The 27,601-nt window shown below is 44.7% G+C and overlaps 2 protein-coding genes across 3 annotated transcripts in view; one reads left to right on the forward strand and one right to left on the reverse strand.

Annotated features, from left to right (window-relative positions):
• Nucleotides 1-1,385: 1,385 nt before the first annotated feature.
• selenof (selenoprotein F) lies at nt 1,386-26,388 on the reverse strand. Its single transcript, XM_006634713.3, has 5 exons — nt 26,285-26,388; nt 21,109-21,276; nt 7,355-7,418; nt 4,915-4,964; nt 1,386-2,183 (listed from the first exon to the last, which is right to left on the reverse strand). The coding sequence occupies exons 1-5, from the start codon at nt 26,330-26,332 to the stop codon at nt 2,052-2,054; spliced, it is 462 nt and encodes a 153-aa protein (XP_006634776.2). The 5' UTR covers nt 26,333-26,388; the 3' UTR covers nt 1,386-2,051.
• Nucleotides 26,389-26,859: 471 nt separating this feature from the next.
• The window catches only part of hs2st1a (heparan sulfate 2-O-sulfotransferase 1a), a 72,836-nt gene continuing 72,094 nt past the window's right edge, over nt 26,860-27,601 (forward strand). Inside the window, exon 1 of one of the 2 annotated variants that reach the window (XM_015355270.2) lies at nt 26,860-27,348. In XM_015355270.2, coding sequence (XP_015210756.1) covers nt 27,225-27,348 — 124 coding nt within the window. In that variant the 5' untranslated portion in view covers nt 26,860-27,224. The remainder of the gene's footprint in view (nt 27,349-27,601) is intronic. The other variant, XM_006634712.3, reaches the window with a different exon arrangement.

A 27,601-nucleotide genomic window follows, 5' to 3' on the forward strand; every position in this document is an offset into this window, starting at 1 on the left:
CAGAGTGATCATGGGCCTCTTGGCTGCATCTCTGATCAGTCTTCTCCTTGTCTGAGCTGAAAGTTTAGAGGGATGGCCAGGTCTTGGTAGATTTGCAGTGGTCTGATACTCCTTCCATTTCAAGATGATCGCTTGCACAGTGCTCCTTGGGATGTTTGAAGCTTGGGAAATCTTTTTGTATCCAAATCCGGCTTTAAACTTCTCCACAACAGTATTACGGACCTGCCTGGTGTGTTCCTTGGTCTTCATGATGCTCTCTGCGCTTTCAACAGAACCTTGAGACTATCACAGAGCAGGTGCATTTATACAGAGACTTGATTACACACAGGTGGATTCTATTTATCACCATCAGTCATTTAGGACAACATTGGATCATTCAGAGATCCTCGCTGAACTTCTGGAGTGAGTTTGCTGCACTGAAAGTAAAGGGGCCGAATAATTTTGCACGCCCCACTTTTCATTTTTTTATTAGTTAAAAAAGTTTCAAAAATCCAATAGATTTCGTTCCACTTCACAATTGTGTCCCACTTGTTGGTGATTCTTCACATAAAATAAAAAAATTATATCTTTATGTTTGAAGCCTGAAATGTGGCAAAAGGTTGAAAAGTTCAAGGGGGCCGAATACTTTCGCAAGGCACTGTATATCAAAGATCTGTCTCCGCGTCAGTGTTCAAAAGAACAATGAAACACAGCTCCCGGGAAACATGAAGACAGAGGTTCCCTTGGCAACAAGGCAAAAAAAAACATTCTGATGCACCATTCTAATGAGGGGAGCCAGGTCCCTCTGTCCCCTCTAAGCCACGACACCCGGAGAGCTGCGCTTGTCTTTAAGAACATTGACGTACTGCTGCACTGGCTCTGCCTGCTCTACAAGTCCAGACGTGACGCGCCTCTCTGGGTAACAGAATGCAGGAGTTGGGCAGTTGGGCAGGATAGCTGGGCACGTAGCCGAGCTGTACCAGAGCTGATCCAAGGCTGCAGGGCTGCTGTTTGCACACTACTGCTCCCTTCAGCCTGTCAGACCATTTCCCTGCCTGCGAGGAAGCAGTTGCGAAACTTCTCCTTGACCGAGTGTTTCCTGTGAAAGGCACAGGAACCAATATCTAATATGTTAGAAAAAAAAAACATTTTGAAGGAGGATATTCCCATGAAAACTCACTCTGGCACCTGGAACGCCAGCTCTCGGAAGTACGCGGGATGTATGCCAGATGTTGGCAGTGTAGCAGAAGGCTTTGCAGAGCAAACAGGGGCCCTCTGCCACTTTAATGTGGGACCATGCTGAGGAGGCTGAAAGATCACACACATTTCTGTTAGAAAGGTCAGGAATCAGAAAACCGTTACTGGGGTTTGACCTTTCAACTCTGGTCAAAATGAATGGAGGACAGTTTGTAACATTTGTATTTTTTATTCCATCTTTCACTTCCTTCTCTCTCAGGGGTTGCGCACACACCGCTGCCGAGCGCTCGGGACACCACGCACACACATCAGGCCACGCACGCCAGCACTGGTTTACTGCGCAGCCCTCACCCACGCGCACCACCCCGACACGCCACCGCACACAGCGCGGGCAGCAACCCCTGACCCCTGACCCCTGCGGCTCTCCCAGCAGCCACAGCACCGCCCCCCTTCTTCAAAGAACCGCACAGAGCAACTCCATACGGCAATAAACAGCAATTACAAAACGGAAAAAAAGAAAATCAAGGAGTACACAGCCGCTCTTGTGCAAGAGATCAGCTTCCCTTTCTGGGGTCACCAAGGCCAATTATTCTGTCACTAAAAAGGAATTCTGACAACTAGTTCTTCCAATTGTTCTATAAATGGCAGGCAGATGAGGTCGTCTCCCGGCCACATCATTTCACTGAGAAAAATATGTGGAGAAAGCCCACAGTACACTAATCAAAAACCAAAGGGGACAATGCTGCATCTTTAACATTTTTTGTATCACTTACTACAATTTTAATCCTTCACACAGAGAACTTCAGTGTCCCAAATAATTTTTGACTAGTGCAAGAAACTACGTGCTACACTTTGGTTATGAATGACACTGTGATCTATATACGGTCTAACTTTTCACTGAGGAATTCTTCTACGCTGTCTGTGTTCCACTTGAGGATGCTGAGCTCTTCAGCGATGTTCCCATTGTCGTCCAGGAGCTTCAGTACAGGGTCGGAGCCTCGAACGTACTGTCGGGAACAAAGGTGAAAATGCTTAAAAAAAGAACTCTGCAGTGGCCCTGGCACACACCAGGGTGCGAGTCGTGTTGAGAACAGTCAATGACCCGCAGTCCTGCGTGGTGTTGATGCAGGAGATAGAGGATAACCAGGCATCTACTATACCGGATTGAATCATCATCAATATCAGCTACTTTCGTTTAAGGGTTCCTGTTTCCTCGTGCTGTTTCTTTTAGAAGGAATGTGATGTATATACAACATCAATAAAATGTGAAAACAGAGAGAAAGGACTGTGATACAGGAAGACTTGCTAGACTGGGCCTGAAAATCATCAGTCTGAAATCCTTTTTCTTCTGTAATCACCACCGCAGAGACTTACAATTTCTTTCATTTTACACGGTTTTTAGAGTGCACACAGTTAACGGTACAAATCAATCAGCTTTTTTCCAGTAAATGACCTGTGAGGTACTGACTTCATAATTTATCATATGCTGGAGATGCCAAGTCATTTCAAACCTTCGACGCTCTGTTGACTGCATACAATAATTTTCCTAATGTGATCAGTTTAGAAATAGGAAATTCTTATTCTGGTCACTTTAGCACTGATTTGCCAAAGGCCTTGATTCAGAAAAATCAGTTTGGAAATTCTGCCTTGTGGCGAGCTGAGTGTTGTACAAGACAAGGGCAGGAGCTCGGAGCAACCCGTCTGCGATACCCATCGACTCCTGTATCGCTGTATCTGTCCCTTTGTCTGACTCCAGCAGGACATATCTGCATCAGTAAGAACCAACCTATTATCCACAATCTGTTGACATCCAGTGTCCTGCTGATTTTTTTCCTTGGCAACAATGAAATAATAAATATCAAACGGAATGTGTTTCTGGATTGGATAGCACGTCTTGTCTAAAAAGTCTAAAAATGTAGCACTGTAATTCTACCAGCCAGGAAAGACATACAGATCTGTATCGGATACTTGGCAGACTTGGCTGGAAAGGAGCGTTCCAGTATGACCATGATCCAAAGCACACATCAAAACTGACACTGCGACAGGGCAAGAACCTGCCCCTCAGACAGAACCTCAGAACCACATGACAATACAGGAGATGCCCAGTCAGTGTAATCCCTACACTACAGGGGTGTGAATAAATACTAGCCTTGCCCTTTCTAGACGTTATGATTTTGTTCTGTGCAAATCTATTAGGATCAATGCATGACATTTTCAATATTTTTTTGCAGGACACTATCCAATCCCAAATGTAATGCGTTTTGCTCAGGGTGCTATGAATAAATATAGAGAACACTCTATATTAGAATCGGTTTTGATGTAGGTCTTGGCCTTTAATTCAAAAATACACATTTATTTTTTTGTTAAAAGCCCAAGTGCTATTTTCTGATGAGCAAGACGGTGCATCAACCCAGGGAAAGTAACTGACCTCAGTTGTATTACCAGAACGTATCAGAAATGCTAATGGATGGATGGAAAAGCTGCAATATCTTACTCAAAACAAACGGGCAGAAGAAACTTGTTTGGTCTGAAAGAAAATCAATATTCTCACTGCATTTCCACAATCGCAACAGATGCTTTGGGATCAGGCTTAAATTAAGACTTCAAGGACTCAGTTTCACTGCTCAAGATCAGTGATAATTTTAGACTTGTTTACTAAAATGTATGCGTTTAGTGCACGGTTAGTGCATAGTGGGGCCACCGGTAAAAAATTGCATAGTCCACGATCAGCAATATTCCTATATTTGCTTGGCTAGCTCAGCATTTGTAAAAATTAGGGTCTGTAAAACCACTGGCAAATGTTTTAGACAGTAGGACTTCATATTACTCCAATACTCCAATGTTCTGTACAGCCCTTCTGCAGCCTTGCTTTCCTGTGGCCACATCAATTCATGGCCAAGCTGTGCATATGTATATGCACACAGCATTTATCAGCCTTCTACAATCCAATGTGTCTATTCAATTACGGAAGGTAAATTGAACAGAGTGCCTAATCTGCTTTCCAGATCAGGCTATTTCAACCATAATACAGAAGAAAATGGAAAAGCTCCTAAATATGCTGTCATAGACCTAAAATGCCGGAGAAAAAGTTGAAGAATTGCTGTTACGTTATTCAGTACTGAGTCTCGGCCAAGTGCTTTACCAGAGTAATTCTCGTTATCATGCTCTTCCACCTTCTTCAATTAAGAGCTTGGGTAATTGCATGTTGAGGCAATTTTTATTGACAATTAAGTTATGCAGGAAATGCTTTCATCAAACTTGATAGAACCTTTTCCCCCCCTGAAAACCACAGACATCCTGAATCCTTACTTCCAGCTATTTAAATAAATCTTATCAGTTCACATCTCTCTGCCTGGCTGCCTCTCTGAGTTCTCAAGTGCCAGCCATCCTTCACTGTCTCTTTAATGAGCAGGCCCAGCTCTGAACGTGTCACTTCAGCGACTGTGGCTTTCTCCTCTGCCTACATCCGATACAGCTTCATACAGGCGCCTGGAGCTCAGGGCGGGCAGCTCCACCCTGCTCTGGCACCCAGAGTTGCACACGACTGGCATCAGGTTTCTGCCAGCTTCACTGATCAAGCACCAGCACCGCGATCTCCACTGAAACACTTTGTTTCCAACGCTCTTTTAGTCCTTTACAGTGCACATCTGACCGTTTACCGTGTTCATAGAGAAAAATAAAACATGCACTCATTTAAGGACTACAGGCATTTGATTTTTATTTGTTAACACTTCTTACCTTTATTTGAAGGCCCTTGAACATTTTAGGCTTGTCACTCCTGACAAAAGCTATGAAAAGAAATGGACAAGGTTAGGCAAGGCAGACTGTACACTGGCTGCAAGAGAACAAGCCTGCTGTGGAGGGAGATGTTTCCTCGCACATGCACCATGAGAGCCAATTCAGCAAACAGAGAGAAGAACTCCAGACCAATCACGGTGACCGAAACACGGCCATCCCACAGGGTGAAAACTGTGTAATTGTTCCGTCATCTAACATCATGACACCCTGTCATCTAGCCCCAATTCTGGGTGCTCTGAGCTTTCAGTCCATTACCAATGGGTCTACCGCTCTGTAAATATACCGTAACAATTAGCTGTAAAACTACAAAAATAATTAATTTTTAATTCTAAGTTTGTATTTTCAAACGCCAAAATGAATATCAGAAAAAAAAAGAAAACCCAGAAGACCGATACATTGCTCCAATGTGGATTTTGTTCCCAATCGAACCAAGCAGTACTCATGTGAACAGCCATGACTCAGGAGCCCAGAGCGCTGAACAGTCAGTCGGAGAGCTGGGACCGCTGGCTGCCTGAGGAAGAGACGTCACGCCTCCCCTTGGGGCCGAGTTAGAAAGGTAAAGACATCTGGGCTCCGTGGACCAGAGGGACTGCAGGGAAACTGGACTGTCACCTCTGAACAAAGCCCTCATGTACCCCTGAGGTGGGTGGAGCTGTGCTATAACGCCGGACATGGCTTTTCTGAACTTCATTTCTCACCAACAACCAAAACGACCATTAGAGTGAAATCGACCCCTCAGCTACAGCTGACTTGCTGGGCTGCAGTGTGGATGGCCTGCAGGTGGCAGGCTCTGTGATTCCTTCCTGAGCAGCCCCAGGAGCCCAGTTCTGCCCCTCGCTGCCCACACCTTAAACAGGAACCCGCCAGCAGGCCGCCGAGGAAACAGAGCGCCACTCAGAGCAAACTGCCCCTTTCCTCTGTGCAACGACAGGCCGCATTCTCAGATACCCCTTCGGCAGCAGACAGGTAATCTGCTACAGCGAAGACCTTGCAGTGGCCAAGGCCTGCGAAGGAATAATCCAGGGGTACTGTCTGCCAGGCAGACACGCTGTCAGGAGCAAATAAGAGCTGCCAGTCAACACGTGCCTCACAGCAGGGCTGGGTGGCAGCTGATTTAAATCACCGCCAGGATTCAAACGGGGATGAATCCTGGGGTACGAATAAGGGTCAGAAACTCCCAGCCTTTACATTTTCATCTCATCTCATTCTCAGTTTTCTTTCCAGGATTACTTCAGTCCTCAGCCTGGGGGACAAAACTGTCTCTATTCAAAGGTGGTGCCGTTTCACGCTGCCCAGACAAACAGGGCCCGCAGGCGGCACTGCGCAGCTCGTGCTCTCTGGGGAGCTAGTGTTGCCTTGCCTGGTGAAGTCAGCAGGAAAACTGATCCTCAGAGGTGCCAGCAGACACAGGAGCCGGACTGAAGCGAGGGTTTCTGCCACCGACAGGCCACACAGCTCAATACAGCCCAAAAATACCAAGAGCACGTGACTGTCCTGTGGCTCCTCTTCCACAGCGGGAGCAGGAGAGCTCCCGGGGAAATGAACCCTTCTAGCCAGGCTTTGGGGGGGCCAGGATGGAAAATGCAAGCCTAGAAATAAGAGTGGCCGCGGAGCTCAGAGAAAACTGCGGGGCGCTGTTTCTGCCGGTCACTCCGGCTGGCCAAGCCTCCCCGCTCCCCGCAGCCCAGGCTGAGAAATGAACTTTGAGCTTTCATTAAGAGGTCTTTAGAAAAATAATACATCAAAAAAGGTTGAAAAGAAAACTTGTACACTGTAAAAAAAAATTCCAAACCCATAAAGCTGTCAAGGCGCACTAGCGGTCTGGCCTGCAGGAAGATCGATTTTCTGAGCTGCCCTCCCCCTCAGTCAAGGCAGCTCACAGCAAGAGGAGAAAGCGGCTGGAGAGGAGAACATAATTCCTCTCACACCTTCTTAAACCCTTACTGCAGCGTGGAGACGCAGGGTAATGGGAAGCATGTATTTCAGTGATTTCTTTTTAATTTCATCCGGCAGCACACTGTGGCGAGGCGGAGAGTGCAGGAGCTCACGATCTCCTGCGAAGTTATTAGTGAGGGCAGGAGACCCCGAAAGGACGCACCGCTGGTTTTGGGAAAACGCACTGCCCCTGCGCGTCAAGGCCTGGTTTAAAGAGATGTTTGAAGAACCAACAGGCCATCTGCATTGCAAGTTTCATTTAAAATAATACAACAGAAATTCATCAAATCTACAGCAGACGTAGGAGACATCTTTAATATCAGGGTTGAAATCCAAGGATTAATATTAGAGCCTTTAATATAACTAGAAGGAAAGGTTAAGGAAGGTTCTGTACATACAGAAAAACTGGCACCTCTTCTATTAGATAGAAAACAATTTCACTTACCCTGGACCTGAGGGAACCTCCCCAGTTTTCATCCACAGACTTCCAGGATAGCACCAGCATAGTGCTGCCGAAGAGAAGCAGGAAATGCACGATTAGTCCAAAGCCAACTGACACCAAGATGAAGACTTAAGGGCCTAGCAGCTAGATAATTGACCTCAGGAGATGTTTTAACAATTCATGTGGATCAGGATGCGTTGATCCTGCTTCAGGGGAATAGAGGATTACAGGCTCAAGTCGAGGAGTCTCCTGGCTCTGACCAGCCTGCAACAAAGCCCGACTGCAATACTGCAGCTACAGCCCAAAGACGTGCACAGCCAGTCTATCACCTGGCTGCAGTAGCCACGATCGCAGCCTCTTCATACTCCAGCAAACCCTCTTCATATCCATCAGCATGTTTACGGCACAGGAACTTGCCATTTTCATCACACCCTCTTGGGTGGTGGGTGATTTAAATGTCTCATTCATTTCTTTTTAAGACAAGGGAGGTGTTTCCTCAGGATCCTGGGAAGCCAAGGATGTCAAGTAGACATCTGTCCCAGGACAGTATTGGCACAGGTAGAGATACCAGAGTGGTAAAATGCCATTAGATACAGGGGTAAGAGACTAGCAAATCATTATAATTTCCAACCAAAATACACCAATCGGTGATAAAGCTAGTTCTGCCAACGACCTACCCACAGTTTTCCTCCAAATAACCAGTCACGTCAAAGTCTTAAGCTTCCCTTGCCCTAAGCATGCTGTATCGACACATTTCCATACCCAGGCAGGCAATACATTCACACCTACTGTAGAGACCCAGATTAAACCACAAATACATTAATAAAAAAAACATTTTTGCATCATATCAATAATAGAAATTTGAACAATGCATGAGCTCCAAAGTGAACTAGCAGTAAAGGAGGGACAAACAATTGGCAGTCTGCACCCTGGGGCTCAAGATAAAGAATTCACCGTCTTGCAACCATTATCCTGGGGACACAATTTTAAAGCATGATGATTGCTTGCAAAAAATAGCAATTTTATGGCAGCATCTGGGAAGAGTTAGATAAAGGCGTCTGTGTAACGGGGAGCAGGGAATGGGTAATGGATCATCAGCAACACTGCCTCTCTTGTGGGACAGGTTCTGGGCCCTGCAGCAGCCTTGAGAGTCAACGGGAACATCCAGAATCATTTTCATTTATACGCAAAAATAAAGAGTGCACATGCAACCCTTTAGAGCCTCAGGCTGTTCAGATTAAAGCAGAAAAGTACAAATTTAACAGCAACATAAATTACCAGAAACACCACACCCTTTAAATTACCTTGAAAATTCTAACTCTGCGTCCCAAGTTAAAACAGGAGTTGATGGGCTAGTATTTGGATTTATCCGCACAAAACTCTAAAAGTCAAGAACGACCGTGAATTGAATAAAAAATAAAAGATGGATCTTTTGAAAGCTAAAGTGTCTCAGTAGGAGGGAGATTCTGTGCAGTAAGATAAAAGCCCAGTTCCACAGACTGAGATGCTTGGCTAAAGGGGAAAAACACAAAGCTGTTGTGTTCTGCACTGCTGAAATTTTGTGACAATGCAAAGCAGTTACGTTAATAGCTCTGAACAAAGATGGCGTTATGGGCTGTATTGCATCCTCTTGGGCTTTGGAAGGATGGCACAATGGCCCTGTTGTTAACCAGAGCTGTTAGAGCTGCCTCAGCACAAACCACAAAGGAAAACCAGCATCTAGAACATGTGCGAGTTAATTCTCTCAATCTGTGAAAACGCACAGATGGCACAAATCTGACCCTCCTCCGTTTATCAATCAATGCTGCGGAAATGTAACAAAAAATTTTTTGGCAAACCCTGCGAAAAACTGAATATCTAAAAATGTACGAACAGACAGAACAAAGTACATTCAGCAACAGCTGAAACAATAAACAGTCCAGCAGAGCTCCTTGACTCATCAGACATAAGAATGCCGCATGTTTAACAGTGAAAGGCAGCTTTAAGTCACCCTATCCATCTCAAATAGCTTACCAATGTTTAACAACAGTGCTGTTTGAAAGAGTAGCAGTGTTATTTCACTCTGGGCCTCTATAGCCTGGCCTCCTGGCAGCTGATCCAACAGGAACTGAGCTTTCTCAGTCCACTCCCTGGTGTGCCGAGGACAGGGGCTGCCGCTACAGAACAGCACCGGAGTCACACAGGTGGGGCTGCACTTCACTGGCAGGTGAACAAAATGTGAAGTGCTCTGGATCCTTAGGGATAAGAAATGTTGCAAGAAAGCAAAGAACTAAAGTAAATCTATTCTGTTTTCTTTCTAAACCTTTAATGGCAGATGGTTTCAAATCCAAATGGCAGGTAGGTTTAAATATATAGCTCCTTTTAATGCAGTCGCCTGTTGGGACAGAAACCACTCCATTTAAGATCGCTGCCTACCTGATGAAGGGACCTACTTTGGGATTTTGAGAGATGGGATCATTCTCAAAATTACCAGTGCACAACTCCCACACAAACCGCCAGTGCTAATTCGAAGTGACTAGCCGTCTTGAGCTTTTCTGCTCTGAGGTTTTTCCAGCCTTCAGCCAGCTGACACCCACACTCAGCAAATACAATTAGAACTCAGAATTTGTTCCAGTCTGTGTTTTAATCTGATTTATTTTGGTTGATTATAGTAGTTAAGGTTGTTACAAATTGCTTAGGAGCCTGCATTGCTCTGATGCCCCATGGGCCAGATTTACAGCAGCTCTAATGTAATATTCCTTCTTTTCTTTGAAGTGACAAAGTGTTGACGCTTCACACAGAGGAGGAAAGAAAGAAGAACTAAAACCCATCGGTCATACCTCCATTCCTTACAGCTATTTTAAATGTTAAGTGCTACACATTCTGACAAAAAACTGTCCCGAGTTATGCAAGACGGCAAAAGAGTTTTGTTAAATTACCAGAGACAGAGGAGGATGGTTTGAATGGCAAGCACTGCTTCAGTCAATAAGTTATCAAATACCACAGTGCTTGTTCATAATGTATAGGGGAGTTCCTAAAACTCCCTTAGAACCACAGCAACACCAACCTCCTCCATCACTGAAAAAGTGCTCAGGCTCTCTTGACCAAAGACACCACTTTATCACATCACATCCCTCCCGGGTCTCTGTGTATCTCTGTGTAGCTCTGCTCTGCTGTTTCTTCAACACAGGGCGCAAGATGACACCTCCCCTGATGTCTCACTGAGAAACTAGAGGGACTCTGGCCTGCCAGCAGACAGGCATGCTGAAACGGGTGTGTGAATTCCAGAAGAAACGTGTCACACTGATACAGCCAGGGCAGAGAGGTCTTTGTATTTCAGCATTTTTGAAAACATCAGGTGTTTCCATTGTAACCCCTATCAAGGTGCTGTTTGCACCCCTTGCCAATCTCCCTAACGGAGGCACCTGCACTCCTGACCTGCTCAGGACGAGAATCACCTCAGTCAGCCCGAAACACGACATTAGCCAGTACAGGCAAGGACACAACATCATTTCCCATTGCAAGCAATTTTCCAAAAACAATTTCTGAGATGGTTGACTTTTGAACATTTGAAAAACTCCTGCTCACTGAAGAAACCACGACCGCATGAAACAATGGAACACGTGAAATGGACAATGGAAGCAGTACATGGTAGACATGCATTTGTCTCTGTGCATCAGTACGCTCCTTCCAGACAATGCTAACCGGACCTGAAAGTGCCCAGATCATGCTCTTGCACCGGCAGATCGCAGGGACACTGTAATTAATCCTTCTAGAGCTGCTGCACGTCAGGATCATTAAATAATGGGAAACTGCATACGGAGGAGGTCGGAGAGCAGTGATGGACGGCACCATTTTATGGTCTGCAAGCCATCAAACTCCGCATTAAGGAATATTTATTTCTTTTTCAACTTCTCAAAAGAAATTGGTATTCTGCTGGATTTATTCCAAAGTATCTAGCATTTTTTTCCGAGCAGTGCATACAAATTGACTTGCCACTCAGCCTCCATCCTGACGGCAGACTTCAGAATTCTGCAATCTCTCCACGCACAGCTGTGGGGATCAAGGTGAATTTAAAGCTTTCCTTCCACACGGGGTAATGGACTGCGCTCAAGGAAGACAACGCCAACATTTGATGCCGGTGATGAGGAGGAAGTAACAATAAAAACCTTCAGCAAAGAAGATGACATTTGGAATGCAACTGCCCCAAACGGAGAGGGCCGATGAAAGGGGCTGTGATCCGCACTGTGGTTCTGTGTGCAAACAGTAACGGTCCTCTGTGGGTCTTCATCAGGGCTTCTCAGGGCTGGTCCTGGTGACCCATGACCACTGGCTCACCATCCATCTGCTCTTGGCCACTTTATCATACTCCTGAATGATCCAGTGCCAGTCGATTACACTCCTTTAATTGATTTGTGCGTCTAAAAAGCGTCTAAAAAGCTGCAGATTATAATTTCTTAGATCAACTAAGAATATTTTTTTAAAAAGAGGTCAATTTAAAAGATAAAATAATAATATTTAAAAACTAAAGTCGCACTGCTGAAAGGAACTTGCTTATGTTTAGTGAATTGATTAAGCAAGAGAACAATTTCAATGGAAAGACAAACCAGCCAACACTGGGATGAGGAAGACTTGGACTGGGAAGTGCTAATCTAAAGATTAATTTCTAAAGCTTAACTCTATATACAGCATGGAAAACAAAAACCATCAGACACTGCACAAGGTTCCTGAAAGCCCTGATGTCACTGTTGCTATTGGAGGCCCTCCACTGTGTTCAGAACACACTGGCACATCACCAGCATGGCCACAATCATGTTCTACTGGAGCATTCAAGCTTTAATAAAAAAGATGCACTGCGGGAAATATGAAGACAAACTGGGATACTACTGGGGGGGTTGGATAATGTATTTCATCGAATTAAATCATATATTACAGCACAAAAATAAAACTAATACCTTGAACAATGGCGCAACAGAACTGCAATAATGCTGGATACTATTTCTGGGGCAGCAAAAAACAGCTGAACTCGAGACTCCAAAGGCCCGTGAACATCACCAGACTCCCACAGACAGCTGGTCCCAGATATAAAGAAAACACTGCATGCAAACCAACAGGAAACTGAGGTTCCAATGGGTCTGAAAGAAGGGACTTGCATGATACTGCCTTTTCCTTCTTTTAAGGCTTTTCTAAGTAATAGTCATTTGTTTTGCTGCCAGAACTGAACTGATGAGCACTGAAATGATTTACCGTAACGGCAGATTCTGATAGATGTTTTCACAAATCATACCGCCCAAGCTCTTCAAGCCCTGGGGACCCAATATAAGTACCCAACAACCTCAAAGGAACTGACAGTCAACTCAGCAGGCTTCTTCAAAACAAACAGGGAAACACAAAGCAGAGGACACAAATGGAAACTATGTGCATTTTAAAACAAGAATCAGACAACTTCTTTACCCAAAAGCGGAACGAGAGTCTGGTACAAGCTAACCAGCCATATGGTTGAAGCCGATACTTTTGCTTTCTTCAAGAATCAGCTGAATGAGATCCTTGGATCAATAGGCTAGTGAATGCTGGGTTAAATGGCCTTCTCCCGTCGGTAATTTTCTTAGCCTGTACAACTTCGGCTGGAGGGCTAGAACACTTCTCACAGGCACAGTGACGCCAAGACCACCCAGGAAGCTGCCCCCGTTTTACTGGTTAATGCATGCGCCCTGCTGCCATGGAGACAGGCTTAGCAGCCGCGCGGCCAGCCGAGGCAGCGGCCAGAGTGGAAAATCTTTTGGTGCCCCTGAGCTAGAGCACGCGGCCAGACCGAAAATTTGAAATACTTGCGTGCAGCTCTGTGTGAGGAAGAGGGCCTAAAAGCGCTGGGCTGCTCCCTCTACGGTCTTGCAGCTCTTTGGTTTGGGGTAGAATTCAGCTCAGGTGTGGAGCTGGTCTGTGTGGGGATCTCTGTGCATGTAAGTTTCTGCAGGAGGCACACGCATCCTCCCAGCTTCCAAGGACAAGCAGGCTCAGTGGTGCCTCAGCCCACACAGAGTCCTGCCTCGTGCTAGGTGCTTCATAGGGCACGCGCCAGGCTCCGGCTGCCCCAGCCCTCACCAGGAGAGAGAGGCGCCTCAAACATCCTCCAACACTTTCTGCAGCTCATCCAGGACGTGGAAAACAGCCCTCGGCTCTCGCCGAGGCTGAATGTCGGAGAAGAACAGCAGGAGCACGTAGAGCACGCTCACGTGCACTGGGTTTCAGCTGCGGCTGCTGCCACTGGTGACAGAGCAGAGAGGCCGGCAGAACGCTCTGAGCCACCTCCCCTGGTGTATACCTCCGTCACACCCCCCTGTGTCAAGTGTGGGTAGAGGAGCAGTGTTCCTGATTTTCTGATGCTGAGCTTTCAGTATAATCTAACCCCCGGACTGGAAACACTTCCACTGTCCTGAGTCCAGTTGTGAATTTTCGGCATGACTGGCACCCTTTTAACAGTTGCCTTCTCACATGAGGGTCTTCTGAAACACGAGGAGTAACAGATGACATTCACTCATCAATCAACTTAGCGCAATTCAATTAAAGCCCACCTGGAATGAGCACCATTTCCAAGCCACAGCTAAAAGAGTAGTGTAGGTTTTAAACACCCACGAGACTACAGCCCATGAAATTTATGAAGTGAAACCAGAATGCCTGACAACTGCATCGATTATCACCCTCAAGATTTGAAGGTGGTCTCTGTCAGAGCAGAAGATTTAGCTCGACTTGCCTTAGACAAAGCATAACTCTCAGTGGTGGATATTTAAGCCCATAAAATCCAGATGACTAAAAACAAAAATAGATTTACAATACAATATTTGTTCATTTTTAGTGTTTTGAACCTGGAGTTAGTTTTGACTTTAGTCTAGCTTTGATAAAATCCTGAGAACTTCAAACCTGCGTATCCAAGTCCAAGTCTTATTATAACAGCGGCACATTTATGTATAATTACACTCCGGTGTTCCCTCAGCCTTTGTGATTAAATACAAAATGGGTGTGCTTCACAGGGCAGGACAGATACAACACTGCTCCCCTTCACTTACATCCTTCTTCTGTCCAAGATGGAAGATTTTCTTTGCAGGCAGGTAAAAGACAAAACACTATACATGTTATGGGTTATAATGCATTTAATGCTACATGAACCCACAAACAAATAAGAAACATACAAACATAAAAGAAAAACTAGTGAGATAAAGTAAAATATACAATCAGTTGTCCAAATTAAGCAGGTAAATAGCTGAGGGAATAAAGGATTACCTATTGCTCTTGAATGTAGGCAGTCTAAATCAATGCCCAGACAGAAGGAGCAAGGGGTGGTCACGACAGTCAGTGATAATTCTGGCTTCAGAACTACTTCTGGACAGATGTACTTGTCATCCAACAATTATTTGCTGGCTACATTCACCACACTGCTAACCTTATTGCGTGTAATAAGGTTAGAAAACCAGGCTACCGCAGCGCATGTTCAGAGAGATTCAACAAGAGCTCTACAGAATAAAGTCATCGGTGTTACGACCCTCGATGTGATTGCAGTGCAGAAGACCGAACATGAGATCTCTCAAGACCTGTAGAGTCAGGTGGAAGAAAATCACTGAATATCAATTTCAATTCAAAGGCCAGCTTTCTGTTTACAGAGGGGAGAGATTTAGCCGTGACATTAAAGGTACCTGCGCAGGGAGTTTCTGCTGACATGAAGATGAGACACGGTTATTGCTCTTGTAGGAGAACAGCAGACAGCACCTCCTTTCCTCCTCGGGCACGGTTATCTACCTGCCGTGATCCAGGAACAGGGGCTGCCTCGCAGGCTCTTTCCGCCTCATATTCACCAGCTGATCTTAGAAGAGAGGAGCTATTTCAAGCAGGTGCAAGATATGGACATTTTCTCCTGCTACCGCCAATTTCACGCACAGTTAGCCTCCCCTCCAGCTCATCCTTCTCCGTTTTACAGCGTGGCAGCGGTGTCTGAAGAAGAACACGGCCCAGCGCAGAGAGGGCACGGAGTGCGCTGGATGGACACAGCATAGTTTCCAGGGTGCCAAAAATAATTCAAGGCATGTCAGCAGCTGGAGAGATTTAGCATAATTCAGCGTGACTTCCAGGAGCAAACAGTTCTGAAACTGGTCAAGAGAGACATAGTCACAGCAATCAGGCTTTGGTCACAGATCTACAACAGCACCTGCAGGAGGAAGGCAGCATTTCCCATTTCCCATTCCAATTCCAGACCTAGGGTTCTTTTTTTTTAAATACTGCCCCTGTTTCTCTTCCAGGTCAGAAAACTCACAAAACCTGCAACCCAGCAGCGAGCGATGGAGGCGGAGACAGGGTGATGTTGACCCTGCAGGGTGTCAGCTCACGCTGTAGACAGGCCCTGGCCTGAACCTGCCATCTTGTCCACCCAGCTTCCCCAGGTGTGCCACCACAAGGGGGAGCTATTGGGCAACAATGAGGTAGCGTTCTTCCTGAAAACCCAGGGAGCCTCCTAGACACTGAGACTGGGAAGCCAACAGAGCCCGTGACATCCCAAGCATGTGAAATGCCTCAGCAGAACTACTGGTGAGGAAAGACACAGAAAATTACACAGAGGAACGATTTTTCACCTAAAAGCAAAAACAAAACCCACAATGTTCCTTTGAGGAGAAAAAAAACATACGATTTCTATTCAGATATTCAGTCGCTTTAACTACATCTTCAATAAAGTGGTGTTACAAGAAATTCAGAACATGTGCTCCTGCTGTTCTGACTTGCTCAGCTTTTACGGCAGCACTGTAGCCTACAAGAGAATTGAGTTACCACGGACCTGAAAACAAGAATGGCATGTTTCCTTTTATTAGATTCTCCAGCGACCCCTGCTCCTCCCGAGCTAATCTCCTCACACTGATATTCCCCACAGGAGCTTTCACAATCAGAGTCCCCCCCGGCTCCTCACTCAACGCGCTGCCTTCGCTTCTGACCCGTCCGTCAATCACAGAGCAGGACAGCTGATCTCAGCAAGGCCGGCCTCTCCCCAGCCGTGTCCTACCAGCTAAATTCACTGCCGCCGTGCGAATCTTATGTGACTTGAAATTTTATAAAATGCACCTGCTTGCGATGAAGAATCACAGGCCAAAAACGGTCCTAAACGTTTTGATTCACTGTGCCGTCACTCGGGGTGCCAAAGGGAGAATCTGACAGAGGTCCTGTTTTCCTCATGGCCAGGGATTTCAAGGGCCCACGTCCCTGTGGGTCCTGGCTGCAGGCCGCACCACGCCCCCCCGGACTCTTCTTCCCGAAGAGCTGAAGCAGCGGTGAGGCAGGGACACACTGAGCAGAATGGATCCGGCTCACAAAATTCTAAGCGTTCAATCTCATCTTCTAAACAGTGCAGCACGGCAGTTTCAAAGGAACAAACCTAAAAATACCAAAACAATCCGGAAGACCGACACTGTTGCGAGTCTGTAAATACCCAAGAGCCAGCATCTTCACGCACCATTTGCCCAGACAATTATTTGTGCTCCTGTTGCATCACTGAGAGGTAATAATGTTTCTCTAAAGGGATGTTCAATCAGCTCCCCCCTCCCCTGCTCAGAGAACGGAGAGCAGTGCCTCCGAAAACTATCGGCAGAACAGAAGACAAACGTGCTTTTCTGTATTACACAGACGTACTCGGTAACTATCACAACGTACATCTGTAAAGAAGCTGATCAACAGAAAAGGCTGCCTTCTCCTTCTTCTAACCACCAGAGAGGCGTTGACACCAGGGATGAAAATCTGGGTTACCTTCAGGGCCGTTTACCATGTCAGTGCCACACTGTGGGACTATAAAGATGGGCTCTTGGAGGAAGTGTTCCTCAGAGAAAAGGAAAAAGAGATGAATCGAGTCCCAGAAACGGAGAGAATTCCCTCTTGGATTTGTGATTTCTCCCTACTTCCTTACTGCACATGCTTTTTAATGGGAACATTTTAAATTATGGATGCCGGAGGCTGAATCGAACGCTTTGAGAGCAGGGCACAGGGGCTGCTCCAGATACTGCCCAGCCAGCTCTCGGTAACCACATGACGCCGCGCTTCACAAGAGCGCTGAGTAGGAGCTGTCAGGGTGCAGAGCTGCAGAAAAAGTGAATTTGCCCCAGACGGTGAAAAGAAAAATAGATTTCACATGAAATTTTCCTCTGGTTCCTCACAGACCTGAAGCCGCAGCTGAAATATCCTTTTCTTTTCATTGTATTTTGACGTTTACAAGACTTTTCAGCACACGAAGCCTTATGATTTTAAATGTGTTGTGTGGAGTGAGTCTCAAAATGAAACCCCCATGCATGAGTGATTCTGAGTCACAGGGGCCTTTGCACAGTGCAGCAGGATGTTCAGCTGTACTAAAAACAGGCAGGAACCCCTGATGCAGTTTCTTTCGAGACCCAGGACACCCCAACAAGCCCTGAATAATAGGAAACACTGAAGCGTGGTGTAACAGAGAGAGTGCTTAATACAGTGCAACTGAAATCCAGTGTCATTACTGATAGTTAACCAGAGGGGAAAATCCTTATTGTCCTCTGTAAGTGTTAAAACCTCTTCAGACCAGAGCTTTCCTATGGGATTTGCCTCCATCTTCAGCTACACAACACACTGAAATGCCAAGCAGCAAAGAGGCGATCTGTCCTCCACTCACTGGTAAATTAGTTCCCGCTTTGTAATTCTAAGTAAATGCATTAGTTGACTCCTTCTGACCCCATCTTGTTGGCTCGCAGGGGGGGGGAACATTTCTCATATCCCAGTCACGATCTCTGCGACGTAGACCTTAACAAGATTTGGAAAAAAACTCACCTCCCTCCCGAAAAAATGAACTAGGGTATAATCAAAATGTGCAATGAACTATGTTAGCTTTCCTTTCATCACTTCTCCAATAAACTGTTGCTACGATACCAGAGTAAGATGAGGAAAAAACGCAGCCTTCAGCCAAAGATTATACTCTCCTTTCCAGTCAAAATAAAAGACAAAGGCAGGAAGAAATTGTGACAGTAGAACTGAATTTTCAACAACCAAAGCTAGTACAGACCCAGAGGATACAGGGTACCCTGCCAGAACATACAAAATGCTCCCAATCTATCACCAAATCCAGACCTTGTGGTTATTGTGTGAGGATGAAAGCTAGATTTCTGGGGAGGAAACAAGGTCATATAGTTTTCAGGTTTCAATCTGAATCACTTTTACTAATTAAATTAAAACCAATTAACACCTACACCGATTCAATCTTCTTCAATTTAAAAGATTGCCTGTATGATGGTTTAAAAAAAAATCTATGGAACTATTTACAGCTCCGCAGAAAACTCTCTGGGAGCGCAGGGAAACCAGAGCAGCTGGCACCGAACCAATAAGATCTGTCAAACATAAGGCTGAGAGGCCTCAAGCACTCTTTCAGTGACAACCCATCAGAAAGCCACCTGGTATGTGCTGCAGCGACCTGGAGCCCTTCCTGGAAGCACAGGGCAGAACTACACTTCGTGGAGATGCTGGCCTGCTGTGCGGCACGCACACTGACACCCGGAGCACTTCAGGGACAGCGGCTCAGCCTGAAGCTTGTCCTTCAAACCCAGGCAGCAGAGCCGTGAGGCAGCAGGTCTAAGCATCATGCCAATCTGCTGCCCTTAATGTACGAGAGACAAATACCCAAAATTAGACTAGAAAAGACTGGAGACATTAAGTCCTTTTAGTAGCTTATTAACTAATTGGTCATAAGAGAACCTCACCCAGCAGGTTTACAGACCCCATGGTTTCTGCGTCAGCAACATGGCTGGGAAGGTTGTTTCAGACTCACACAACCCCTTGTATAAAATTAGTGCCTCCTGTTACCGTTTTTTAATGCACTTTCCCTTAATTTTCAGTTGTGTCTGCTGGCTAATGTTTCCTTGTTAATTGCGAAGATGCCCTCTGGGTTGGTTTAGTCAATGTTTTTGACGAAATGCCTTTTGTTACCTTTGCTTGAAAGCACTTGGCTTTTCAGGAACAGTTCTGCTTGTAGGCAATCTGCACAGAAACCTTGATATCTTTCTCTTTTGTATGTCAGCTCAAGCTGGCAATGACATGACTACTTCTGGCGTACAATGCCATTACTTTGCGTGAGAAACTGTGAAACTGTTCATGCAGTTCTCAATGAGACATCAGTAAGTGGTATCGGCAGATATTCTGGTACCTCCGCTGTCTGAATACAAAGGTTCTTGGATTTTGATCAGAACTAAAATTCAATCCGAGTTAAAAATAAGAATTGCTTGTGGAGTTCATCCAAGTTGCATGAAATTATTTGACTTTCAACTAACCATACCCAGAGGCAGCAGTAAATATTGCATACCATCGCAGACAAAACAAAACGTGCTTCAGGGCATATCCTTAGATTTCCAACAAATATTAAGTGACATTAAAAATAAAAAAGTAACAGGAAATGCTAGACAAACTCAGATCTCTTTGTTAATTGTACAATTGAATTCAATAGAAATTTCTGCAAAATCATTTAATTTTAATTCCAGGCTTTACTCATGCAGTCTCTCACCATTTCAGACTCTAAGGAGAGTGTTTACCTACATCTACATATTATAAAACAAAAGAAAACATGTTTTAAAGACTGCGGTTGGCTTTTCTCCAAAGACAGCTATTAGCAATGCTTCTCTCCACATGCCTGCTCACGAGGACATGACTGTGCTTGACAATAAGGAAGGAATATAAATCAAGCCTATTTCCTGCATCGCTTTCTTGTACAAAATATAATTTTTGATAGGCAATGTATATACGCACATTCAGTTCAACAAATTTTACATTCTAGGCTTTACAGTCACTGCACAGCTACTGATAGGGACTTAAGATTTCAGGATTTGTGATCTGAGCTGTTGGGCATGAAGGTCTGGCAAATATAATAATGATAATAATAATAATAATAATAATAATAATAATAATAATAATAAACTTTATTTAATATAGCGCCTTTAAAGGTGGCTTCTCAAAGCTCTTTACAGCATGACAACAACAATAAATAAAAAGAATACACAAGATAAAACACATATACAGAGGAGACATGGATGGTGGTACTAAGAAAAGCAGAGGGGTGAAAAATGGAACCAGTTAAGTAAAAATACACAATTGTGATTGTGTATTCTGAGATTGTGTAAAAGCCTGATTTACACCAGCAGCAACAGAAGAATGAGTGAAAAATAATTTAGAGCTCACTTGTATTCTGAGATTGTGCAAAAGGACCTAAGAACTGACTTTAGCTTTTCCCCAACACTGAAGCACTGTCAGACTTACCATGTTGCAGTAGAAAATACTAACTCCTCTGACTTGAGCTTCTAGAAACATTGTGAGTGCCTGACAATATTGCTCTCCCTAATGAAATAAAACAGTAATTTGTGCAATCTGCCATTCAACTTTTTATACATCTTGTTTTGTTGTGTTTAAGCTTTAAACAGGCTTTGCTGTAATACTAACAACTGCTCCTGAGTTCTACTATACTAACAGCTGCCGTGGCACCAATTCCTCAGAGCTGAGTGAGAGGAAATGAAGGTGGGGCACATTTCAGTGTTACGCATGTTCTTCAGAAGTAGAAGACCTACCTCTCAGTTGTGTGCCGCTCACTCTCAGCTCCTTTTAGTGATTAAGTCAGATCTAATAACACACAGAATCCTTTAAATATTGTTTTAGTAAAAGCACATAGATTTAGGTTTGGGGAAAAAAGATCTGAACAAGTAAGAAGTGTAACCACAATGGACTTTTTCTTCCATCACAGAACACATGCCTACCTTTCTGGTTTCTAACTGCGCCTCTTCCTGACAGCACTGTCTGCAGAAAGGGTCCAGCTGGGACAGGCTGAATTGCCCCAGAAGGTCACAGGAACTGCAAAGGAGGTTGCTGGAGAAGCCCAGCTCTCGACACGCCTCTGAAGACAGCTCTGCCCCATAGGACGAAATCTAGAGGAACAGAAAACATGAACAAGGAGATGTCAGTGCATCACAGGATGATATTCTTAAAGGAAGGATTTCATGGTTCAGGCAAATGAAAGATGTACAATAAAGATTTGACCATGGACACAAAAATACAACAGGACCAATAGAGGTCAACAGAATGGGATTATCCAGCCAAGACTGAAAGCAATACGAAGAAACAAACAGCCAATGGCAAGTACTTGACTCTCCACTGCCCCTTTTAACTATGCACAGAATGCTAAATTACCTTATTCATCTGTTTTCCCCAGTCAAACTAATATAAATTCCCAAGTTTAATTACAGAATATTTCTAAGAACACCCACAGATATAGGTCAGTCAGTGTATCACAAATTACAGATCCTGGCAAGTTTTCAACTTGTAAATTTGAGACTTCAGGCAATCCTTGAAAACCATCACTGTGAAGTGCTGCTTCATAAAGACGTACCGGTGGGTAGATTTTTCATTACAAATTTCTTAACTGAGATAGAAATACGTTATTTAATTATTACTAATTTAACTAGGTTATGTAGAAGATTGTTTAGTTTTGTTGCTTAAGAGCATGCACTTTTACTACAGCATTTTCCAAAGGTGACTATGTTTTGCAGTGCCGGTTGTGCTGGAAACTCCCTTCAAGAGTGCTACGTGTTCATAGAATTTACATTATGCTCATAATGTAAAAACAATGATTAATTTTATGCCAACTGCTTCAAACTGACTTTGCATCCCCTTTCATCCATCAGTAAAGAGTTACCTTGCTCGTAATATGTTGATTTTATTGTGCTTCCATAAACCTTACAAATATCTGCTGGCACACAGTGGAATTGTAGAACATGAGTCCCCCACTATAGGACCCACCCATGCACAACTGTAGCCAGAACTGATCCCAGAATCCAAACACAGGACGTGCACACATGCATACAGAGCAGTAATGAAGACAACACTTTGTTTCCTGCTGGCTCACAAACAGGCAAAAACATTTCACTGCTTCAAGATAAAGGACTCTTGAGCCCTGAAGTCAATGAAATGTAAAATGGGAAAAACTATACATGTCTGCACTTGCATAAAAGGACCTGTCCACTACAGAGGAAAATATATAAAACTGTCTTAATCATTATCTTGTTAAACACAACCTTTCCTTGTATACATCAAAATGTATACAAGCCCCTGTCTCTCAAGATTGCCGTGTAGTTACCAAATAAGCGTTATGCCAATTAAAACAATCCCATACAGTGCAGAATTGCATGGTCACACATTTTAACTGATAAGCTCGCTAAAGCAGATTTTCCATGTTTTATTCTACAAAAGCTTGCCACAAAAACTTTTTACATTTTGATCTTCAAAGATGATGATCTGAAAACCTGGGGCACTTGTTGCTGTGCCGAGAAAGAGAGAGAAAGATTGATAAGGCTTGGGTTTCAGCTCACATCCTTCTTGAATGAGACCAAAATACAAGGCTGTTTCCGAGAATTCACAATACCGCTGACAAATCCATTAGATAAAAAATAAACGGCTTTCTCTCTGCACCAGCTGCTGAGGTCCTGCTGTCCAGCCTGACAACATTTCCATCATCAACAGCTCGGCACACGCAGAGCCTGGCGATCGCAAACACGAGCTGTAAAGGCAGCCAGTGAGAAAGCTGACAAACCTGTAAACAAGCCCATTTATTAAGGTACCGGTCCTGTAAACTGAAAAGATATCTTAACAAGCGATACATTCCCTTTATGAAATACAGTTCAAAACTGCCCACAGCTCTAAAAATAATTCCACATTCTTGATCCAGTAAAATATCTGCCGAGTTAGAGGGTAATTGATGCTCAGGCCCAGGTTGCCAAGAACACTTGTTTCCAACCAGGTAGTATGACACGGCTGCAAACGCCTCTTCTTTGACTTGTTTCTCAGTAGACACAGCTAGCGGTTCATTTCCTGTTGACTAGAAACTCAAAATGAAAAACTTACTCTTCCAGTAAATTCTAGTCTCCCGGCCTACTGATTGAAGGGACAGCAGTCATTTCAATATGATGAGGATGTCGTTAGAAGCAATTAGGATAATGACTTATTCATATCGGAAACTTATTTTAGAACTTTATAATAAACCAGCTGGCTACTTTGTAGAACAAAGACCAATTTCCAGAGCATATCACTGCTGAAATCAATCACAGACAAACACAAAACCGCATGCAAAGACAGAGAGTACAGGGATTCTCAATGCAGGCAGGCATTTCAGTTAAAGTTCAACAATACCTTTGAGACAGAGAACAAACGAAGACTCCAATGGAAACCTGCCTATATCTGCAATAAACAGCAATCACGTAGGAGGGAAGCAGTGTAAGGACTTCTCTGCATTCTCATGCTATAGTTTTTGGCAGGTGATATCCCTTTGAAGAGTCTTTCGGCCAGTTCCCTTTCCCAGTCAACACGCTGCTAAATACCCAAGACAGTGAGCTGCTGTTCACTGAACATCTCGGCTGCTGAGTGGCCCCTCACCAGTGCCTCAGGCAGAGCTGATATTGTGTGCAGCTGCAAATTTATTCTCACCAAATACTGAACGTGGTGCCTCGATAATACTCTTCCCAACAGAACGGAGAGGTGTGGGGTATGGTGAGCTCAGCTCTAATAATTATTGTTAACTGTGAATAAAAAGCACCCTTTTCCTGAATACATTTTGCTAAACTAAAATCTACCAACCGCAATAGTTTGTACCTCCAGCTGGCTCTCGTTGCACAAATGGCTTCCCCACAGGCCACCCTGGTCTGATTCACAGTGCAGGAAAACTGATTTGCATTTCACTGCAAAATATCATCCTCATTAAAAGGAAAACTTCCTAGGCAGGACTCTGCTGGATGCATTTCCAAATTACATTCAAGCAGATTCTTTAAATGAGCACCTTTGTTTGCCTTTGAGCAATGAAACAGTCGAAAAAGGAAACCACAGTTTTATTATGGATATATAAAGGACTGCAGCTGGCTGAAAAAGCTGTCCAGCCAGACTGTGGAAGCAGGCTCACTGGGATGAGTTCAGAAATGGCTGGCAGAAAGCCTCAGATTTATGAACTCCCAGAAACCAAATGACTGAGACAGGCTGGATGACTTCCTGTCCTCATGCCCTCCTTCTGAGATGCTTGAAAAGCACATCAGGGTGTTTTAATCCAACTCGGGCAACAATGTAAATTGGATAAGCAGATAATAAATGACAATAAGTGTTATGACAGTCATAAGATAAACTAAGTTTTCTGACTATAACCTCAAATTATCATGTAAATCTAGGCTACCTATAGCCTATCTATAGGAAAGCAAAACAATAATTAATGTACTGGCATCCACACTGACCAGGTAAATACAAGTGTTGTTAATTTCTGCAGTATGGTAGGACAATAGGATCATATCACATGATAATTCTCCGATGATAGTAATATTCCGGAGAAAAAGACATATTATGGCTAATATAAGTTCAAAAAATTGACCAAAGATCCTTCTCATGTTGATTTTCTCATTATCCCCCTAAATTTCACCCTGACGTGACTTTTTTTCCCCTTATCAGTCCAGCAGATGTGTCAGCCTTTGTTAGATTTTTGGGGTGTCGGGACCAGGACAAGGATTCAGGTCATGAATCTTGGCGTCTCTGATCTCTCTTGCACTGCTGGACACAAGCCTTACGATTTACGATTGCAAATCTTGCAATGTATCCTGAGTTAAAGCAAACAAGTTCATACATGCCTCTGACTTTTCCTGGTTTTATTATTGAAATGCAGTTCTCACTGGTGTAGCCAATCTGTTGTTTTCATGGTGTAGCAGAATCTGAAATCAGCTAAAGCACTAAAGCATGAGCATGCATTGCCCATTTTAGTTTCCATGTACGGTCTTCAGAATCAAGTGTAGTGTTTTAAGGTTTACCTTCTGAGTGCAGCAGTGAGCTGTAACCACCCTGCTGATCTACACTTAATACCAGGACAAGGGCTCTTCACACAGGGAGACCATAGGAGACTGTTCGGTTGCACCAAGACTGTGGAAGATCTCCCATGCTAGATCTTATACCTACATTCCATCTTAACTTACTACTCTCTAGCTTTTTTATCCTTTAATTAACTGCACTGATTTGATTATATCCGTCTCTTCTGTTGATCACTGTATCTTTAAGCACCAGGAGATGACACATCGTGAAAAGTTTACTTTAGGCATTCCAATTCCTGCTGTCTCAAGAAATTTTCAGCCTCTTGCATCGAGTAACTGCTTAGAATTTAATACACTGTGCTTTGCGTATCTGCGATATGTTGACTCATTACCACATACTTTATATACCATTCTTCCGTTGTAGCAGTAGTGCACCCTGAGCACAAGTACAGCCTACACAATAACATTTTCGACTGCAAAGCGAATTTACCGCTAGAACGCAATTGTAAAATAAAACTTGTTCTCTTCTATATATTGCAGAAATGTATAATAATTAATACATAAAGACGATGTTCTTCGGACCAGCGCCGAGAATGCGGACAGAGAATGGTGTTAAACACGGCGGCCTATCTAAAGTCCACTCCAGGCTTACTCAGGCCTATTCTTCCTCTACACGTAATTGGTGAAATGGGTTCTTATTTCTCCAGCTGATCTGCTTTGTAGTGGAACTTGAAAGAAGGATGAATTAGGTCCCCTTCCGAAGCAACGCGCTATGTTACTGCAGCGATGCAAAGTCTGAATATGTACATATATCTAAAGTATTTCACTCGCATCGAGCCTGGAGAATTACTACTAAAAAAACACCGCAACCGACAATAACTTATTCTCATGCACATCTCGGCAACAGAGGCTGATTAATTCAGCCACGTCATGCATTACAGCTGAAATAGGAGGCACAGCCGCCACTTCCGCGTCTCCCAAGAGCATCCTCCCGCGAATCCGAGCCGAAATCCCTCTGCATTCTCCCCGTTCTCCAGCTATTTCATAGAAGCGGAAAACAAAACGCGCCATATTTCTTCAAAGCACGACGGACGGTTACACTTACCGCCTGCAATATTGGGAGAAGCCAAAACAGATACACCTCGCCCGCCATCTTGCAAAGCAATCCGCCGTAGGACCGCCTGCAGGACCTTGAACGGACAGGAAGTGACAGTTACCGGTGCCTGATTTTTTTCGTCGTTCAACGATCAGTGCATTTCTTAACCTTTTACGGTTAACTGCACACACTTTACGCACCAACCATAACTAAAATGCGTTTATCGCGCGTTTACTCAACTTAAAAAATGCGAAGCTTTGAAAACATCCATAGTAACAAAGACATACCATACCGCATATATATACCTAAAATACTATTTAAAATCTAAAATCATTATTTTTATATTTTAAAAAAGTCAAAGCATTTTGTTTTTTTGTATATATTTCAATCAGGCATGTATCCGCCGTGCTCTCTCGTCAGGACCCCGCTGGCTGAAAGGCCTGTTGGGATTGGGCGAGTGGCAGATAAACTATCCAATCGTTGAGCACCGTTCTTAATTGACAACAGTTTGAGCCAATGAGCTCGTCCGCCTGGGCCTGCGGCCGGCGAGGTGCTCAATGGTCGCGTCTGGGGGGCGGGCATGCAAATCGGGGCTGTGTGATTGCAGGGCGACGCAGGGGATTCTCCGCCTCTTCGCCGAGAAAAGGGAGCGATTTAGGGGCTGCATCCGCGCTGGGCAGCTCAGGGTCGGCGAAGCAGGCTGAGATTGAGTCGGTGCAGCGGCCAGTGAGCTGGGATGTGAGTTCCCAGTCCGCCTATGACACGCAGTGTTCCGATTTCGCTCTCAAGAGCAGCTGCTACATGTTCGCTTCGTCTCAGCGTTACCCGAGTTGCGTTAGATCCTAACCGCTGAAGTCCCGAAAGCGGTCCCGCTCAGCGTGCGGAGCCCAACTCTTCATCCTCCCCAGTTCCATGATCGCGGTATGACTTGTTGTGATTTGATAGTTTGATGGGGCTGTTACGGATTATGATGCCGCCCAAGTTTCAGCTCCTGGCGGTCCTGGCGTTTGGGGTGGCTATGCTCTTCCTGGAGAACCAGATCCAGAAGCTGGAGGAGTCCCGGGGCAAGCTAGGTAAGTCCGTGGCAACGTGCGTGGAACTGCACGTCTCCCGCAGGGGGCTCGCCTCCTCCGTGGGGCTGCAGGCGTGCGGGCAAAAGCCCTGGCGCGTCCCAGGGAGTTTGGAGCCGGAGCAGGAATCGGGCGGCGCGGTGCTGGCGCCGCCCACTCCCCCCGGCCGGTGTGCGGGCTGGAGCCCCCAGCCTGGCGGAAAGGTTTCGGGAAAAGGCCGGCCAGCCAGCTCCTGGTGCCTCTCGCTGCACAGACA

Source organism: Lepisosteus oculatus, chromosome 9 (genome assembly GCF_040954835.1).
Source record: "Lepisosteus oculatus isolate fLepOcu1 chromosome 9, fLepOcu1.hap2, whole genome shotgun sequence".
Classification (NCBI taxonomy): domain Eukaryota; kingdom Metazoa; phylum Chordata; class Actinopteri; order Semionotiformes; family Lepisosteidae; genus Lepisosteus; species Lepisosteus oculatus.